General features: G+C 43.9%; 2 protein-coding genes across 6 annotated transcripts in view; one reads left to right on the forward strand and one right to left on the reverse strand.

Moving 5' to 3' along the window:
- Positions 1-4798: 4798 nt before the first annotated feature.
- On the forward strand, positions 4799-7322 carry Tip60 (Histone acetyltransferase Tip60). Its single transcript, XM_076774390.1, has 6 exons — positions 4799-4906; positions 5012-5069; positions 5434-5502; positions 5586-6669; positions 6785-6889; positions 6950-7322. The coding sequence occupies exons 1-6, from the start codon at positions 4862-4864 to the stop codon at positions 6999-7001; spliced, it is 1413 nt and encodes a 470-aa protein (XP_076630505.1). The 5' UTR covers positions 4799-4861; the 3' UTR covers positions 7002-7322.
- A 2429-nt stretch (positions 7323-9751) lies between these two features.
- Rsh (Rap GTPase activating protein radish) overlaps positions 9752-19173 on the reverse strand; it is a 127043-nt gene continuing 117621 nt past the window's right edge. For 3 of the 5 annotated variants that reach the window (XM_076774339.1, XM_076774367.1, XM_076774376.1), the window contains 9 exons: positions 17696-18092; positions 17182-17416; positions 16802-16973; positions 16366-16626; positions 16101-16256; positions 14620-14777; positions 14436-14545; positions 13785-14306; positions 9752-13543 (listed from right to left, as the gene is read on the reverse strand). In XM_076774339.1, the coding sequence (XP_076630454.1) occupies positions 13400-13543; positions 13785-14306; positions 14436-14545; positions 14620-14777; positions 16101-16256; positions 16366-16626; positions 16802-16973; positions 17182-17416; positions 17696-18092 (2155 nt within the window). In that variant the 3' untranslated portion in view covers positions 9752-13399. The remainder of the gene's footprint in view (positions 13544-13784; positions 14307-14435; positions 14546-14619; positions 14778-16100; positions 16257-16365; positions 16627-16801; positions 16974-17181; positions 17417-17695; positions 18093-19173) is intronic. The other 2 variants (XM_076774358.1, XM_076774348.1) reach the window with 2 other exon arrangements.

The following is a 19173-nucleotide window of genomic DNA, read 5'->3' on the forward strand; positions in this document are numbered from 1 at the left end:
CAGTTCACCTCAACCTCTTGCCTCGTCCTCAGGCTCTCTCCCGTCGTAGTTCCCTTCTACGCGGTCTCTAAGATGCTTTATCTATGTGCCAAATAGATGTATGTACGTGTACACGCCTGTTCGAAACAATGCCGGGCGTGCAACCACCCACCCACCCCCGACCCACACCCTCGCCAGCCAGCCACCCTTTCTGCGAGCACCGCACCATCTACCTCTTACCACCCACGACACCCCCGGCCCCCTGTCCTTCTCCTTGCCCTATCATCCCTTGCGTGCTCTCTCGCCTCAACCCTTACCACCACCTACGTTCCACCCGACCACCCCCGTCGACATCGTCACCGTTTCTGCCAACGGTTCTCCGGGACCATCCTCCCCGCGTTCGTCCCTCGCGTACCTTTCGTTCACCCTCTCCGTCTCGCCCCCTGTCACCGTTGCGTCCTATTTCCATCGTCGTCCCCTCGTACCCCCCTCTAACCCGCCGGATGCTCGGCCCGTGGCCCCCTGCCCCTCCCCCATCCCACCCCCTCCTCATCCAGCCGAGCCCACGGATGCGAGAATACCGAGCCGGCCTCAAAGAGAATGCGATAATACGAAGAACTTCGACTAATGAGTTAATAGTTGGTGCCTCGCGTTACCGTCACACCGCGGGTACTTTATTCGACGTCGCCCCGAGCAACGAGATTATAACGCGACGAGAGGGCTGCGGGGGGGGTTGGATGCTGCGAGGGCTGTGTGTGCACGCGCGCGCGAGCACAGGTGCCGAGGCGTTGGACGATCGGAGCCGAGAAAAGTCATTCGACGCGGATGATCGCCACCCTCCACCCGCCCCGCCAGCAGGTTGTTTTTACTTTCGTCGTGCACGACGGTCACGCTCTTCTGAATTTTACCACCGCCTGGCGGGGGAAATTGTTTTCGGATAGTTCGACTTAAAAAGTTAAAAAGATTTCAATGGCTGGCATTCCCGTTTCAGAGGAGCGTCCGTTTTTATTTATCAACGAGTAAAGAAATATTTACGGGTAAGCTGGTCGGTAAGATACGGATACTTTGAGCAGGGAACCGCTCGCGGCCACAAACGAGTTAATCCACGGCCAAGGATTCTCTCCAGCCTCCCCCGCCCCCCCCCCCCACCCTGAAGGGCGACGCGACGCTTTTAAAACAACTGGCACCGATAGCTGCGAGAAGGGTCGTTCTCGAATTTACATTTCTAATCGCGGCTAAGGAACGCCGCGTTATGGAAATAGCAAAAATAAACGGCGCGATATCAGCATATCAAACGGCCTCTTTGAGCGCTCGGGGAGCGCGTCCCCGACAGCCGCGGGGCGCTTTTTAAACGCGGCGCGGAAAAATCTCGGGAGCCTCGAGTGTGTCGATTCGTCCGGGAACGGACGCGGACCCGCGATAAAAAGAACAGGCCGCCGCGTCGACGAGAGAAAAAGTGCAACCAATAATTTTATTTGCCGCGATAAAGCACGGCGTCGCGCGCGCGCGGCCGGGGAAAGGCTGGTCGCAGGCCCCGCCGTATCTTTAGTAAGTAAACAGAGCGTCTTATGAATTTTAAGCAGCGCCCGGAAACTACGAGCCGTTTCTTCTTCTTCTTCTTCTTCTTCTTCTTCCGGTCTGACCTCCTTTCTTATCCATCTTTTGCCACCCCTTTCGTCAACGTTTGCCTTCGTTCCTTCCCGTCGAGCTCCTACCCTCTTGACTCCCCGTTTCCTCTCTTTTGACACCGGCTAATCCGATACAAAAACAGGCAACGCAATTTGGAAATGTGGATACGCGATCGTGTCCCTTACTTTTCGAACGTTTGACCTTTTTACTCGAAAACGATTGCGTTTAATTCCAAAGCATTCAACGTAGGTGTATACGTATAAATAATATACGCAACCGTGGAACACTTTTTTTTTAGAAGCCTCGACCTTACTGTTACCTTACTTTTCGTCAGAGTGGACGGTCATGCGGCGTTGTTTTGATATTGATCTCCGGATACAACACCGTCTAAGCATTCTAATGGCAAGGGACCAGGATTCTGCGCGCTGCCAGGCGCACGTGTTTCTAATGATTTTAGTGGTACCGAGGTATACCTCTGCAACGTATAGTTATAGCCGACTGCGAACACGTATTACATCCACTCTGCCGGGGCACCGTGTAATATGTCGGAATTGCGGAAAGGGGTAACGCGAGTTGGAGAGCGGAGAGGGCCCGCGAGGACGGTCTTGTGGGATTCTTAATGGCGAAAGGCCTCCGAGGTAACACTACGGCTATTAAACGCAGACCCCGCTAGTCTGTCTCGCGTTCTCTGTCGCGCCAACGACGCCGACGCGGCTCGTTCTCTCTCTCTCGTCGCTCCTGCGTAAATGGGGTAGTTTCTTACTTTCGCGGTGTGCATAGAAATTTAATAACGCCGAGGGCCTCGATCGCGCGGCAAATATTTTTGTTGCGTTCCATTACAAAAATCCTCGTTTAAATTGTTCGAGAGTCAGCGAGACGTAATTTCGCTTTGCCCCCGGTGGTCTACAAACTGCATGGATAGCGACCAATCCGCGAAAGAAAAGAAACGAAGACGAGTTTGATGAGAGAGAGGATGTACGAGGAATAAACAGGACAATTTTCCACGCGTTATATGCTATTTTGGAAACACTGTAGCACGATCGTGAGGGTTAAACAAAATATTTCTTCCGTCAAGCTTGTAAATTCTAAACTGTAAAAGAACCGTGCAGATCGACAGCGTTTCGTCCCTCGCGCGAGACGATAAATCAGCACTAAACTCGGTGGCGCGAGATACACGCGCGGGTCTCGTAATCGCAATTAAAGGGCCGCGTTTAAGAAAGGGAAAAGAAGCAGGGACGGGAGCGGGGAGATACCGAAAGCAGGATAAGTAACGAAAATGTAAGCCCGGATCAACCGCGCTCATCCCCTTTGGCGTTTGGCGTTTGACGCGACCGCTGAAATTTTTACTTGGTTCGATTTGGTCTTTCAGGGATTCCCCGTCCTCTGATTGGTGGACTCTGGCCACGCCCTGCATATAAGGGTGGCTTGCCCGCCCGAGCACTATCAACCCTTATGTATGCCCGATGCGAGTACACTTATGTGCCGGTACATATGTAAGGGTGCAGATTTCGCGCGTACATATATCCACGAGGCGATGTACATAGGCGTAGGAGCGTGTGTACCGGGTGGGGCTCGGCAGGACTGCGGATAGCAGCGGGCGAACTCTCGATACGACACGGTCGATCGAACCAGTCGTAATTTTAGCATCGTGCTGTTATCTAAAAATGAACGGCTCGCTATCGGTTGCTATTCTTTTACGCGAAACGTTATGCAGGATCGCGTGCGTGGAGCTGGTAACTGCGAACGGCCGTCCAACAGTTTTATTAGAGTCGCTGCTCGTTGATAAAACGAACGCTTCGGGTCGCAAAAATATTGTCGCGTTTAAGGGTACATTCTGGAATATTTTCTTTTACTGGTATTTAAATTTATTTGGACGTTAAATCGTCGAGGCGCAACCTTTGTAACACGTTACGAATAAAAATAAAAATATTTCGCCCAAGGAAATAATATTGAACGCGCCCGTGAACAGTTGTTCCCTAGTTTCTAGAATTTAATTAGTTCTTATCCGGTCTGACATAATTTCACTCCGGGGTATATACTAATTTTGAATAACTATGGAACTTGTAGAATAAACTTTTTAATAAATAGCACTACAAATTGTGCACGGTGTTTCGAGTATATCTTTATAATACGGCTCAAATGTACGCGAAAATTACGTAATCTCTCGGCGCTGGACCGTTTCGCGCGGAATTGAATAGAATAACGCGTCACTTCAGAGGAAAAGAATATTTCTATGCAGAGAACATTTTCTACGAAATGTACACTTCCGAGGAAAACGCGGAAAGAAACTTAGTCTACCCTACTGATATTACTATTTTATACTAGACGAAGTAGAATAAGATGTCACCTGAAATTGTCTCCGTGGGTAACTAAAATAGCTTCGCGTTACAATCCTGAAAAGCACGACTATGAAGACAGCGCCTGGAAACTACGTGAAATACACGCGGAAGAGACGTTACATTAAATTCACATCTTTCGAAATGATACGGGGTTTCAGAATTAATTGCGTGCAAATGCGAACACCTTTCACGACACGTCGTGTAACCCTCGTTCTCCGACTGTGTATTTGAATTATTCTTACTTAATCATATCCCACACGGTACTCGACGTCCCATCGTATTACTAAAGGGAAATTTTATTTCATACCGTGTACGAGCACGAACTCGTACCTCGTTTTCCTTCTGCATCCGTCAGCTGCATTTAAGGCCGAGTTCTGGTTCGTCGGGTAATAATAAAATCAGTCGTTTTCAGAAACGAATTACGAATGATAGCCTAGTACTAGAATTATTTAAAGAAACGCAATAGTAAAACTATCTGGTAAACTACAATCGATAGAGGAACTAGTCTACATTAATAATCTCTTCGACAATTTTGTTGTCATATAAACAAATCACCTAGAACCAAACTATCAGGATTTGAACGAGTAAAAGCAGCAATTAAAACGTTTTTCGTGTAAATACAGAATATCTATCCTCAATTTTTAGCCCCAAACGTTTGTAAAGGTAAGTAAACCATTGTTTTCAACGTCTCGATGCTTTATTATTGAACGATACGCGTTCGAAACTTTCGCGGATTCCACGATTAGTTCGATACTCGACTCTCGCTTATCGATATGGCTGATTTCGATTGTGCGGGAAGCCGTTTGAATTAGTTCCTCGTAAATGATAGGTAGTGGTGGGGCGCTCGCGTCAGTGCCGTGAGAGCTTCAAAACAAGGTTGTGTTTGGTGGCAAGTTTCTTGATTTAGGATTGATATGATCGAGGAACACGACGAACGCGAAACAATATGCGATTCAGTGGTAAGTGGTGCGATTCGCTGAATGTGACAGCGTTAATTTCTCCCGAGAGAGAGACCAAAAAGGGGCGAATACGAGGATATTATCAAATTCTAACCTCACTTTCAGAATTCATTGGTGGAAGGCTGCCGTTTACCGGTTAGAATGCACGGCACGGACGATTGGCGTAAGTAACACGTTCGTTTTTACGATCATTCTACTTTGGACAGTGCCGCAATTTTTTTTCTTCAAAATACGTGTACGATCTCGTATCAGAAAAATCGTCCGATAAGTGTGTCACTGAATCACATTATCTGACCGTTCTTCGTACGCACAGACCTTTCATTCGCGTAATATTATCACAGTAACATCCCTGAAATCAGAAATATAGTCGATAGAATGTTTCCAGTACTTGTTATCCACGTACTACGATTGACGTAGTTTTAGGTTATACTTAAATAACTCGGACATCGATAGTACGCGTATATACTTTAATCTAGAAACCTAGGAACGATAAGGATTTATCAAAAGTTTCCTTTTATCATTTACAGCTCTTGCTGAAATCATCAGTGTTAAAGATGTACACGGTGTCAAGTGCTATTACGTTCACTACGTAGATTGTAAGTATATTACAACTTGCTTAAGAAGAAAGGAGCTATGTATGCGCATAAGCAACAATTTAATTAAATCTACAAATTTTTAGTTAATAAACGATTAGATGAGTGGGTTACGGAAGATTGTTTGGACACTAGGAAAGTTCAATATCCTCGCAAAGATGGAACTGCACCAGGTACAGATGCAGCAGCCACCCCGAAAAAACAAGCGCCTAGTAGACCTCCTAGTCCTAGCAGTCTTAGCAACGAACCGGTTAATGGTTCTGCAGTGTTACAAGCAGCATTGCAAAAGAAAATGTCTAGAAAGAGAAAGTCCGCATTTATCGAAAACGAGGATTCTCAGGATGGTCCGCCCCAAACACCAGGTCCGAGGCCGACCGGTTCACTGGTTGCTCATCATCACGACGATATTGTTACGAGAATGAAAAATGTCGAATTAATAGAGTTGGGTCGTCATAGAATAAGACCTTGGTATTTTAGTCCGTATCCACAAGAAATGGTGAACTTACCATGTATATATATTTGTGAATTTTGCCTAAAATATAGAAAAAGTCGAAAGTGTTTGGAGAGGCACCTCGTAAAGTGCAATTTACGGCATCCTCCTGGCAACGAAATATATAGGAAAGGATCGATATCGTTTTTTGAAATCGATGGCCGAAAGAATAAGAATTACGCACAAAATCTTTGTCTACTAGCAAAATTATTCTTGGATCATAAAACTCTATACTATGATACAGACCCCTTTTTATTCTACGTAATGACCGATTTTGATAGCAGGGGGTTCCACATAGTTGGTTACTTTTCGAAAGAGAAGGAATCAACGGAGGATCATAACGTAGCATGCATCCTTACGCTACCACCTTATCAAAGGAGAGGTTACGGGAAATTGTTGATAGAATTTTCTTACGAACTTTCCAAATTCGAGGGGAAAACAGGTTCGCCTGAAAAGCCGTTGTCCGACTTGGGATTGCTGTCGTATCGGAGTTACTGGGCGCACACGATACTGGACATTTTATTGAACATAAAACCGATAGTAGAAAACGAGAAACCTCAGATTACGATAAGTGAAATATGTGAATTGACGTCGATTAAGAAAGAAGACGTGATATCGACGCTACAGAATTTGAATCTCATTAATTACTACAAAGGACAATATATTGTGACATTAAATAGGTAATGGTCAATGGATCGTTAGAGAACGAATCGAGCGGAATTTATACGGAAATTTAGTTTCTTTCTGTAGGAAGGATTTCCTCGGAACTTCACTGACAAACGTATTTATTCGCAGGGATATAATCGAGCAACACGCAGCCGCAATGGAAAAGAGGCAGATCAGAATAGATCCCAAGAGTCTTCATTGGACACCGAAAGACTGGAGTGTTAGGGCTAAATGGTGAAGTGATGTTAAAATTGACAATAAGACGATGCTAATTTGTCTCGAAATTATTTTCAGGAACCCTGGAAGTGACTACGTGCGATTAGCGAGTGTACAAAGCTGTACATAATATTTCGACCGTTACGGTCTGAGTTTTTAATAAGACTGTGTCGGGCTTTGCACGTAACTGCAATGGTCTAAAAAAAACAATTTCACGAAAGCACGCGTGTCTCGGTTTACGAGTTGGACCCATCGACGAACCGTGATTAGCGAAGTTTACGTGATACTGTATCCGTTAACGCTGGCTTACGACTAGAGTCAGAAGCGATGTTTTAATATGGTGACTAGGATTTTTTAATAAGTACGCATACGTCTTTGCGATTAACACGATTTGTACAGGTACTACTAAAACTACGGTCTTGTAGAATTGTAAATAAATCTGATTTTATAATGTGCGCATCATTCTACGCAAACACGAACGCGATCTAGCTTTAAGATAATATTCCGACCTCGAACGACAGCTTGTAAAGATTCGTGTCGTTTTTACATTCGACAAAGGTAATCCGACACTTCCGAATGGAATTAGTACAACGTAGAAGTTGTGTGCACAAAATTGTTCGCACAACTGTGCACACACCTTTACCGCATTAGCCATTATTCAAATTCGCGTGCACGTGTACCGATGACGGATTGTAATCGAGACATTGGTGACGGAAATAGAAACGCAAAGGAAAAAAAAAAAAGAAGAACGTGTCAAAATAATCGGACGTTACTAATCTCGTCGAGTTAAGAACATATGGAGCTTTCGTTTGGCGTTCTGTTATCAACGGCTGTGCTTAAATCGAGCTCGAAAACGCTCGATATAAATAAAATCCGTCAACCAGATTTCACGATTGTTCAACCAAAATGACGAAGAGTTACCTATGAACTGCGAAATAAAAATTGATATTTTTCTCTGAAAGTGTGCATTTTTTATAACGCCGATGAACTTTCACTTTTAGACCAGAAAGAAATATACAAAAAAGACACAAATATATAATAGATAATCGATCTTTTTTCTTATAATTCTCTCGATTCCGTTCACTCATTCTCTTCGCACCGAAGAAGGAACAAATGAAGAAACTCTCGAGACGATTTTTTAAATACAGCATCTTTTATGTATATATATATATATATTTTTTTTTATATTCAACAGTAACATCACAGTAGCTTCATATACAATAAATTTTTTTTTTTTTTTGTTCATAATTTCATCTGCTTTTGTATTCGTTACCACGCAAGCGTGACACGGCGAGTCCCGAATTTGTCGCTAATTTACAAAATTCGCTAGGTTTTCCGCGCGTCGGCAGAGGGACGAAGGAGAGAGAACCGTGCAAACGTGTACGACGTGTAATCCACGCACGACTAGACGACAGCACGAATTAGGGCCGCAAATATTATTCGGATCTGTGCGGCAGTCACGACGATACGATACGTTTCCGATATTTTCTTCGTCACGACACGGTAATATCCACAAATAATGCGAACACAGCGGAACGTCTATCGTGGCAGATTTGCAAAATGCACGCGGTACGCGGAATCCGAATGATATTGCTGACTCGCCACGAAGCTGGTTCGAGCACGCGACAACCATATTATGAAACGTTCACAGTAATGTAGACGATCGACTATGACGAAGTTAATCGGGAGCCCCTTACGATCATATTAAAATACCACTCGGTTCTCTAAGTATTACCTTATCAACGATAATGCTTAATATAACGATCGACGAAACTCATGGAATTTCTTTTCACGTACTTACATACACACAGGAAAAACAAAAAATACGCCCATCCATGCATCCACACGAACACACACGCAATGCGATCGCTATCCACGCCTGTTGATTGTATTCGTGTTCCGTAGACACGAGTATCCGTGGTACTTGAGAAACACTCGGTGAACGGTAGGCGAGGACTCGGATACCCGGAAAATGGTTACTTAACCAAACCTATGGATTGTGAGTATTATGTATAAATCATGAATGACAATACCTCGGAACATGTAACGCAATACTGTATACGAATAAGGAAATAAAACCTTGAACTGAGTGTTGATTGCAGTTTCCTTTTGCTCCTCGTAACTTTACAGGTTATCTCGAGATACGTGGGATGCAACTTGAATGAAATGGGTCACTTGGATAAGTAAGTCGAGTCTACGTAATCTTTTCATACGGGAGATCTCACTAAAGTCTATCGATCTTCTTGTGGAACATGTAAAACTAAAACTACACCGGTGAAAATAATCCCTACGATTCTAACGAGCCTCGTCCTTTCGCGTAGCATTAGCTGTGCAAAATGGCGCATGAACGTATTACGTGCGCGCGCATGTGTACATCATGTGTATGCATATATATACATATAATCATTCTCTCTGATTTTTCTTTATCTAAGGTAGATTCTCTTTTTTTTCTTTATATCTCTTTGTGTGTGTACATCTACGGTTGAACAGTAGTCGGCAATGGCTGGACAGAATCGCGTTCGATGAAAGTTCTTTTTTACGTTCTTCTTTCCTGTATCGGTTCGAGGTGTCACGGAGTTACCGTTTGCTTATCTCTTCGTTTCGATCCTGTGTTTCGGTATTCTTTTTTAATCGTTCTTGTTCCTCGTCTTCTATCGAACGAAACGCAACTGGACTGTCATCGAGCGTGGATAAAAGAACTCGCTTTGTACACAAGTACACACGCATCCGATCGCGACGAGGGTGTGTGGGAGGAGTGGGGAGGATGTGGACACCACAGGCGTAAGTTTGTACTGACTCGTGGCGTTTGTGCGAATTCGAGTACAGGTTCGCTTGTCTGAATTAATTTAGAAACGATATTTCAAATAACAGAGAAACATATTTTATGTTTTTTAATATTTTTTGAGAGTTCAAAGGATCTAAATGCATTTACGTTTTTAATCTTTTTTCACGAGAAACCAAAACTCTATTTTTTCCTTTTCCTTTGGTTTAAGCCTCATTCTCGCGACCTTGTACTCAATTACGCTCGTAAAAATGAGCTCCTCAGCGTTCCTCGGAACTTCCGGAAGCGCCTCGTAGATCGATACAGCGATCGATCGATTACACTTCGAGCACACACTAAAACACCTACGCTTACATACAGAGTTAGTAGAATTTCGGACTACACGCGATCCACGATCGTCGTTCCTTTCGATTCGATCTACGATCGAGACTTTGATGATAATTTCTAAGGTGTCCTGGTAATGTTCATCTTTGTTCGTGGACGACGCGTGTCGCGGAAAATCTACTGTTGTATCGCACTTACGAAGATGAACGACAACGCGAGAGCACAGCGACGAGAAGATTAGACGTTGATCGTGCCACGATCAATGGATCGCGAAGTTGCGATACGCTTGCGAAAACGTTAACGCGTCGTTCGCTGAACGCTTATCCAACAAATTTAATATACCGAAGTTTAAAGAAGGAACGAAGGAACTATATTAAAAACATAATTGGGCCTACAACGTTCTTATTAAACATTACACAACCCTGGGGATGAATAAAATTCTTATCTAGATACCAATTTCGAGTAACGAATGTAAGATAAAAAAAAAATGTTACTCGTTAAACGAAGATAACAATTTTAATTATGAAATGATAGCGTTTCACAATGGGCAGATAAAAATTTTACGTCTACTTTTCTAACATTGTAGATTATAGACTTTAATATTTTCCCTAAACTGCACCCTTGGCGTTCTTTTCTCCCATAGTATAGTCAGTGGACTACTGTTTTCGACTAACGAACTACGATATCCCACATTAAAGGTCTCTATTTCGCGTTTATTTATTGCACTGTACCCATAATTTCTTCCATAACTTCTTCCTTTGCATGCTGTTATGTGTATCATTTAAAATGTAATACAACGCTCAGCGAATACCGCGTCATGGTCGATCTAAAGATTCCCGATGTTTCAGCAAACTTTATTTTCGAACAACGAATAAAAATCGGTTAACGGATTTTAATTCATGAAACTTAAATGGGTTCGCTGGTTCGCGAATCTAATATATTCTATTCGTTGACCGGAAGTAAACTTCGCCCAACTCCGTGGACAGATACCAAGCGATCGCGACAGATCATCGTCCATCGATATTCGACACGATTTCTTTACAAACGTTCATTACAACGACAATCGTTTTATATTTGTTTTGTTTATGTTAATTTACAGCTATACATACGTTTGCATATTTATTTACCTATTTACTTTGTTCTTAGTTTGTCTTGTCTCACGACTCTGCTCGTACGTCACATTTGTACCTCTCGGTTCTACAGGTTCTGTAAAAATATTACAAATAGCCCTCTGTGGTTTCTCTGTCTAAACGAGTCGTCGATTCGCGGATGGAGGCACAAACGTGTCCGGATTCACGGAGCGGCTTCGAGGGTCGATCACAAGCGATAAATCTTCAGCGATCGGTTTATCGGCTGCGAGAGACAGCACCGAGAAAAGATCTACTTTCGTCCAGCCGGTTGCCTGAACAATAAGACACTTAACAGTTGGACGATTCCCCGCGACGCGTCGGGGAATCGGCGAGTGTTTTTTTCTCTTTTTATTTTTATCTCTTTTTTTAATACTTTTTTTTTTTTTTAATTTCTATTTCCCGCGGTTGTTGTTCGCGTCGAGTCCTGGCCCCGTTGGAACGATCGCGTCCACGCGTGCACGACGAACGCAAACACGATCAACACCAGGGGGCACCGGAAACGCATTGGTGTCGCCAACGGACGACCGTGTAAAAAATATCTCTTTTTCTTGGAACTTTGGAGAAGAGTCGTTTCGGGGTTTGGGGTGGGTAGAGCGGACACGAGCGACAGTGAAAAGTGACAGAGGGTAAAAGACAGGTGGACGAAAATCAGCCTCTTTAGTGGTTGTACGACGAGATCGCGCGTTCGTTTTATCTCCGGTTTGCTCGTGAAAATGCAGTCGATGAAACGTCGGGAGCCAGGCCAGTCTGAACTGTATGTCGAGCACGAGCTCGAACGTCGCGATAAAATGAACCGTTCTCGAAGCGAACGACGTCGATACGCGTACGCGTTATTAGAAAAATCATCGAACCGAAATTTGTTACACGCGTCTCTCCGTTCTTCGATCCTTTAAAAACGAGAAAATGCCTTCTTGCGTTCGACTTCTTCTTTCCTTTTTTTTCTCTTGTTACGTCGTTATATATCTTTCCAGCCTGTTCTCGTGAATTGTTTTTTTTTTTTTTTTAGAATTTCTGCCTTAGAGTATTGAAGATACAAAAACTACGATAGAAAACAGAACAGACTTCGAATACCATTTGTTTCGGTTTGTCTCGCCTTCCTTCGTCTTTTTAAATTCCACATTCAACATCAACATCATTTCTTATTATTACTATCGTTTATTATTCTTGTTACGCCTATATTATTATTATTATTGTTATTATTAGCGTCGTCCTTATACGTACATATGTATAGTTAAATTCATTCAAGCTTACCAAGTAGTTAATCCGTACGTTTACCGTATTATTAGTAACGTTTTTTTTTTTTCTTTCTTCGTATCTCTCTCTCATTTTTCTTTTGTTGTTGTTTATGATACAGATTGTCATGTTCGGCATCTCGTTGCCGTTAAAATTCCTCAGCCTCGGATACAATCTCTTCTCTCCTCTCGTTTCTCCCGCGAAAACGATGCTTACGATGGATCTATTCTCCCCCTCCCTCCTCTTGCGGTCTCGTGGCACGTAACCACGACAAAATGGCCGCGATATGCAGGTACCGGTGGCTACGACGCTACTTTCAGCAGCGACACACGATCCCCTAATTATTTACTTCGTCTAATCGACTCTAAACGCCCTCGAGTTCTCGGTGTTTCGCCTCGGAGAAGAATCCACCCTTTCTCCCCCTTATTTTTTAGAACGATATGAAATTTGTGCATTACTTTTCCCATTGGTGTTCTTCTTCTTACCGACGTATGAAACTAAGAAGTCCAAACCCGCACCGAGCACCCCCGAGATCGACGAAATCTTCTTCCAATCGATCGTAGCTCTCTTTTTCTCTCCATCTTCGGAATTTCAGAACGTCAGAAACCCTCAACGGTTCGTTCGAGACTTCCAGGAGCACCGAGCACCGACTTTCTCGTTGAAAACATTCCTCTATTACGAACTAAACATTTTCTACCTCGCGCGAAAGTTGATTACAGTTTCTGTCGCGAACGTAACACGAAGTAAACTGATTATTTTCCTCTCCTCTTCGAGGAACCGCGTCCACGACTGCGTTTTAGCTCATCAAACAATTTCGCCTCGACGACGATCGAACCTCTTTCGCGATCCATCACGATTCTGGCGTAATTACACCCTCCTGCTGATGCTTTTATCGCTGAACAGTTCTCGAATGACCAAGAATATTCGCGAGATCGACGACGAAATTGTGGTGTTGAGTTTCTGGATTTTTTTTTTTCTTTTTTTTTTCGGAACTCGAGTTTCCCTAGTTTACGAACTCGCGATTCTCTCGATTTTCATTGTAAAAATCATTTACATGCCTCAGTCGGTACTCTTCTGATTTTGCACCTCCTTCTGGAAAGACTCTACGTAGGGACCGACGTTGTTGTAGGTGCCCGAGTTCGCTTGGTACATCAACGTCTCGAGGATCCTCTCGTTTCTAATCGCTTTCGACTTCAAAACGATCTGAAACATATTCAATTCGTTACTAGGGTGGTCGACAAGTTTCTCTCGTCGGCCTTATATTAGAATATTTAGCAAAAAGAACTCCATTTATTAGAACTCATCGCGAAACAAACCGTATAATCACGAACGTAATAATATTCATAGAGTTTTCGGTCATAGCCATTGAACTAAATTTAAAATAATAGTTTAAATAAACAGAACAAAATGTCCTCCCCTCTCTGACATCCAACACGAGGCTCACGTTTATAAGCGAATGCGGCGGTATCCTGTAGAGTTTCAGGTCTCTGCTGAGCCTCTCCATGATGCATTTGAACTCCACGTTCGAGTCCACCTTGGCGGACTTGGTCTTGATCCTGTTCTCCGCCCAGCTGAGCATCGCGGCGAACTTCTCGATCTCTCCGACCTCCAGGTCCCTGCACATGATCATCTGCACCATCGACTCGCTGAGCGTCAGGAAGCCCGAGTTCTGGAACAGCTGTCGCGCCCTCGTCTCGATGAAGGCCAGGATCATGTTAACCAGCTCCGAGGCGGACGTGTACCGCCAGCAATAGTTCTCCAGCGTGCAGAGCATCACGCAGACGATCTCGATGCGCAGGAACTGTTTCGCGTGGTGGAAACACGCTTGGAGAAGGTCCGGCAGGTCGTAATGCTCCGCGGCGCAGATCAGCCCGGGGATGTTGCTGCAGGTCAGCGAACAGGAACCGGTGTGCAGATAGTCCAGGAGAATTCTGAACGTCTCTGGGTCGAACTCGATTATATCGAACTGTCGAATATAGCGAGACAAAGCGCTTTTAATGTCTAAATAGAATTCGAACGATCTTTAACCAGTCTAAAACTATCCTTACAATGATCATTTTACTAGCTTTTATAAACGATGCAATATTAATTTTACCTCTGTCTGTGCTAATTTTGCTCTGTCGACCTTCTGCGCGTCCGCGAACACACTGAGTCTAGGCACCGCCAATTGTTGAGCAGCCTTTTCCTTCTCTTTCGCTTCTTTGTCTGCGGTAAAAGAATTTTAAGAGAATATTTGTCAGACCCTGGATTGTCTTTTGTAACGTGTAACCGGTACGTACTGCTGCAATCCTGCGAGCTGGCCCATCGTTTCCGGTCGTCGCTGTGCAACGTGTGGCCGCCGCCGTGTTTCCTGATGCTTCTGCCCCAGCCAGCGGTGATCGTGCCCAGCCTCGAGAACGCGCGCATCACCATCGGCGACGAGGGCACGCTTTTGGGTCTAAACAGGTCAGAGCCAGTATCTCACAGAAACCGCAGAGCGGCACCTCAAGGTACGGAAACGGGGAACCATCTTTGGGAACGTTCTTGCCAGAGGCTGGGAACTTGGAGGAATCGGTTCGTAAAGGTGCTGGAGGTTTCGGACTTTCTGAACGCATCGAAACGAACACGAAGAAACGAACACGAGACAACGACGAAAGCACGGCCCCCCTCCCTGTGGTTTGCAATGTCGCGATAATTTGTTCAACAGGATGTCCAAAACGTTCGACGTTCGAAATTCTGTTCAGCAATTATTTCGAGCAGAATATTTCTGGACACCCTGTGTACAGAGTTTCCAGCAACGAAGTTGTACGATCGAAAAACAGGAGATTCTACGTAAAAAAGGGAATAGAAAATGAGGAATAAAATTGTTACGAGGTCTTCGAGAAAATTCATCGATTAAAGCAATTTCTATTTAACAAATATATTTAACAAATGAAGCGACTTATGAAACAAATTTATTCGACATGTTCGATTAACTTTTACACGCAGAAACGTGCGAAACTCGATCGTACCACTCGTCGCGGGTAAGTTTCGTTTTGGAGTACGTTTGGAATTAGCCCCGTGCGTTTGCATGCCGGTAGCCGAATCGAGATCGTTGCGATAGAAGTGAGATTCCGATTTAGAGATCGTTTCGAAAGAGCAAGGCGTACAGAGAGCACGACAGCCACGAAAGGAAACGCAGATAGAAACTCGTACGCGGCAGTTCGATCACGAAGCTGAGAAGATATTTAGCATGGCCGGGCGGTGAGTTCGATCGATCTTGCAGTGTTTCGTTCCCCGAATAGAGAAGTGTACATGCCACATTTGTCATTCACAAAGAAACGAACGAGACATCGGACTGCGAACCTCAAGATTGCAGTTACTTCGAGCAAAATTACCGACAACTGCGAGATAAGATTGGTACGAAAATATCATGCGGTGCTGTGAGGATAGGAGACATGGAAGTGCCGTACAAAATACACATAATTACGATTAAATATACAATATAGAAGTACATTCGACAACGACAGGCATTGAGTCTCACCGTACGTTCCAATTCTCTTAACAAATCCGCTTCGTTACTTGGTTCGATTGTCTTTAAACCACTCTACGGCGCACTTGTTCGAATAGTTTCGGAAGACGAGTAACGTTAACCGAGAGCCAAATTTCGATTTCGATCGAACAAAGATCGCGCGACAATTTCGTTCTGGTGACAATTCTCGTGAGTAAAGATTCGAAACTCGCAGCTGGACGACGAGAATCCAGACTACCGCCGGTAGGAATTAATTATCGAGATACGAACCTTGGAGTCTCCAAGTCGGGAACTTGGAGGAAGTTCGAACTGCGTGGTTTTTGCGGGCTGAGCAAGGTGGGCGCTGGCCTGGCGAGCAGCTCGGCGACCGGCACCTGAGGACTTCCGAAACCGGCTTGGATCCCGTACAGCATCTCTTGAAACACTCTGGAACGAATCAACGGATCGTCAGAAGCCTCCGCGGCTCGCACGAAACGTTTCCACGCGGCTAATTTTAAACAAACTTCGATAGGTTATTTTAAATATTGTTCATCACCTGCTTCTGACCGCCAGAATCGCCCTAACGCCTATGAACCTGACTTTCTGCTTCTGCTGACCGGGGACCAAGAACGAAACGTCGAAGAGGTTCGCGTTCACCGACGCGTTCTCCTGATTGTTCAAAAACACTTTGGTGAAATCCTTGGCGAGCTGATCGTAGTCCTCGAACTGGTCTCTGACCGAGTCCAAAAGCGGCGACGACGGTCTCATGTGACCAATCGGTCTCCAGGAACCGCGTCTGAAAATATTCATTCGACTCCTGTTGATTCGTTTACGAATCATTAATATACGAAGTACAATCCACGGGTGGCCATAAGCGCGAAACCGCATGAGATTCGAGCGGTTTCAAACTTATTGGTCGACTGATACATCGAGTATTGCATTTTTCAACAGTATTACGGACACGTGATACGTAATTTCTGTCTCTCCTTTACCTGTATGGTTTCGGGATTTGACCAGTCTGCACGTGATTGGCCAAGTTGGCCACGATGTCTTCCAACATTTGGCTACGGGTCCTCTCTTGCATTCTCGCGAATTTCGGCGCCGAGTAACTTGCTCTCTCTCCGTTCACGATTTTCGTTAGTATCCACTCGCGAAACATGGGACCTGAGCACGGAGGAACGAATAATTTAGACCTCGAGTTGAATCGATTCGATGCTCTTATCAAATCTTTTATATTTTATCTATTATTCGTATCTATTAAGCCAAAAGGATTAAGAAAACAAGAAATGTAATAATGTTATTACGAATGAACTTTATTACTCTAGCGTGTCTTTGAGAGAATAGGGAGAGGAGAATCTAAAATGTCGATTACCTTTCTCGAAGACGTTTTGCTCCCAGAGGTAGGGCTTGTAGGCTCCGACTTCGTCCCTGGTAACGACGGACACTTCGTACCTGGTGATTTTCCTTTTTATACGTGGACTGACTCGCACCAAAATGAACGTATGCAGGAAATGCGATTTTATACATGCCGGACTGAATGCAGTGTTATCAGCTTCTAGGAACACGACGCACACTATGTCGTTGCCGATGTGTCTCTTTCTTTGGAGCTACGTAACGCGAAATCATTTCTTTTCATTACACCCATACATCGTTTAAATCAGCCGCTGGCACGTTTAATGTCTTCTATCGTGAATAAGCGATGTCATCGAACGCTCGTGAATATTGTTCGAGATGCCAGAGATCGAAGGATCATCGATTAAGAAATTCAACATCAAACAGACCAATATTTGACCGTCTAATTAAATGCTTTAGAAAATTTTTTAAGAATATAAATAGTTACTGCAACGATGGACCCTCGATCTTAGCGCGTCGATCGGGAACTTTACCTTTTGAGGATCGTGCTTCTCGTAAGGCAGCAGCGTGGACACGTGGAACATGATCTCGATGCTTCTCCAATTCGTGTAGACCGAGTAGAAGCCCGTCAGGTCGTGAATGGTGTCCAAGCCACCCTTGTACTTGTCGAAACCCTTCAGTCGAACTTTGTCGCCAAGGATCTGCAGGAATTCCTCGAAGAGCGGCGAGTTCTCGTTGTTGTCGAGTATCTCCTCCTCGGTGTACTGGCCTTCTTGAACGTACATCACCCCGACCTTCAGTTCCGACTTGATGAACACCTGGTCGAGTTTGAGCAACTCCTCCTGGGTGTCCGGTAGCTGGCCCAACGTCAGAGGTGGATTCACGTTCACTTCTTTGCCGAGACTTCGAACGACTTCCTCGCGATTGTATCTACGATATACGGTTCTTCGTGAAGAAATAATCCTTCATCGATCCCACAGGAAAATAATTCCCTTCTTTCGAAGCACTATGATAGAATTTCATCGCGATTTGTAATATTTGAACACTCGAATCACGAAGGATACGAATAGACCTTACATCCGATGTATTATTTCGGTCGATTTTTTTGGGGCTGTAGCTCTAGTACATAAATAAATTTCAATGAGATACACTCACTATTGCAGGAGTTATAATGGTTTGAAAATTGGACCATGTTGATGGGGGTTTTCTCACTTTACGGGGTTAAGGAACAGCTTTTCGAACATTCTTAGAATTTATAAATATTCTCCACCAAAATACGCGTTGTTTGCATTTTGAAACATTAAAATCCTCCAATCCGTTCAGAAGTTATGATGTTTTAAAGATACGCATGAAATTTCAGGGAAACATCTCCACGGTATGGTCAGACATGATATTTTCGGTAAGGAATTTTTTTCTCGAAACTGCGTAGGAATTCGGGGGTATGTCTGTTCACCAAAAATGATTGTAATTGACCCCCGCAGCCAAAAATAATTTTTCCATTTTTTTTTTTGAAATTTCAGTAGAACAGATCAGTTTCTGGTCAGACATTATAGTTTCGGAAAGGAATTTTTTTCTTGAAAGTAAGTAGGATTTCGGGGGTATGTGTATTAACAAAAAATGATTGTAATTGACCCCTACAGCCAAAAATAATTTTTTTAAAACGATTTGAAATTTTTTAATTTTACCGAAAAATTTAGGCACTTACCCCCTGTCGATTTTTCTTAAAAATTCGATTTTGGTTTTTAATAAATTTTTGTGACGCTCTTCGTTCAATTTTCAGGTCTGTATAGCAGTCAGATTGAGCCACGAAAGTCCCATAAGGTGTAAGGTCTATTCATGTACCTCGTCTGTGCTCAAAAGTCGATCAATCGATTGGCGATCGATAAAGTGTTAAGACCGATACTAATTTTAACGATTCGTACATGAATATATATTCTCTTTGCTTAAAATTTACTAAGAATGTTAACGAAAAACAGGTTCGCGAATGTCCATAAATATTTTTTCCAAAATC

This window comes from Colletes latitarsis, chromosome 2, assembly GCF_051014445.1.
Source record: "Colletes latitarsis isolate SP2378_abdomen chromosome 2, iyColLati1, whole genome shotgun sequence".
Classification (NCBI taxonomy): domain Eukaryota; kingdom Metazoa; phylum Arthropoda; class Insecta; order Hymenoptera; family Colletidae; genus Colletes; species Colletes latitarsis.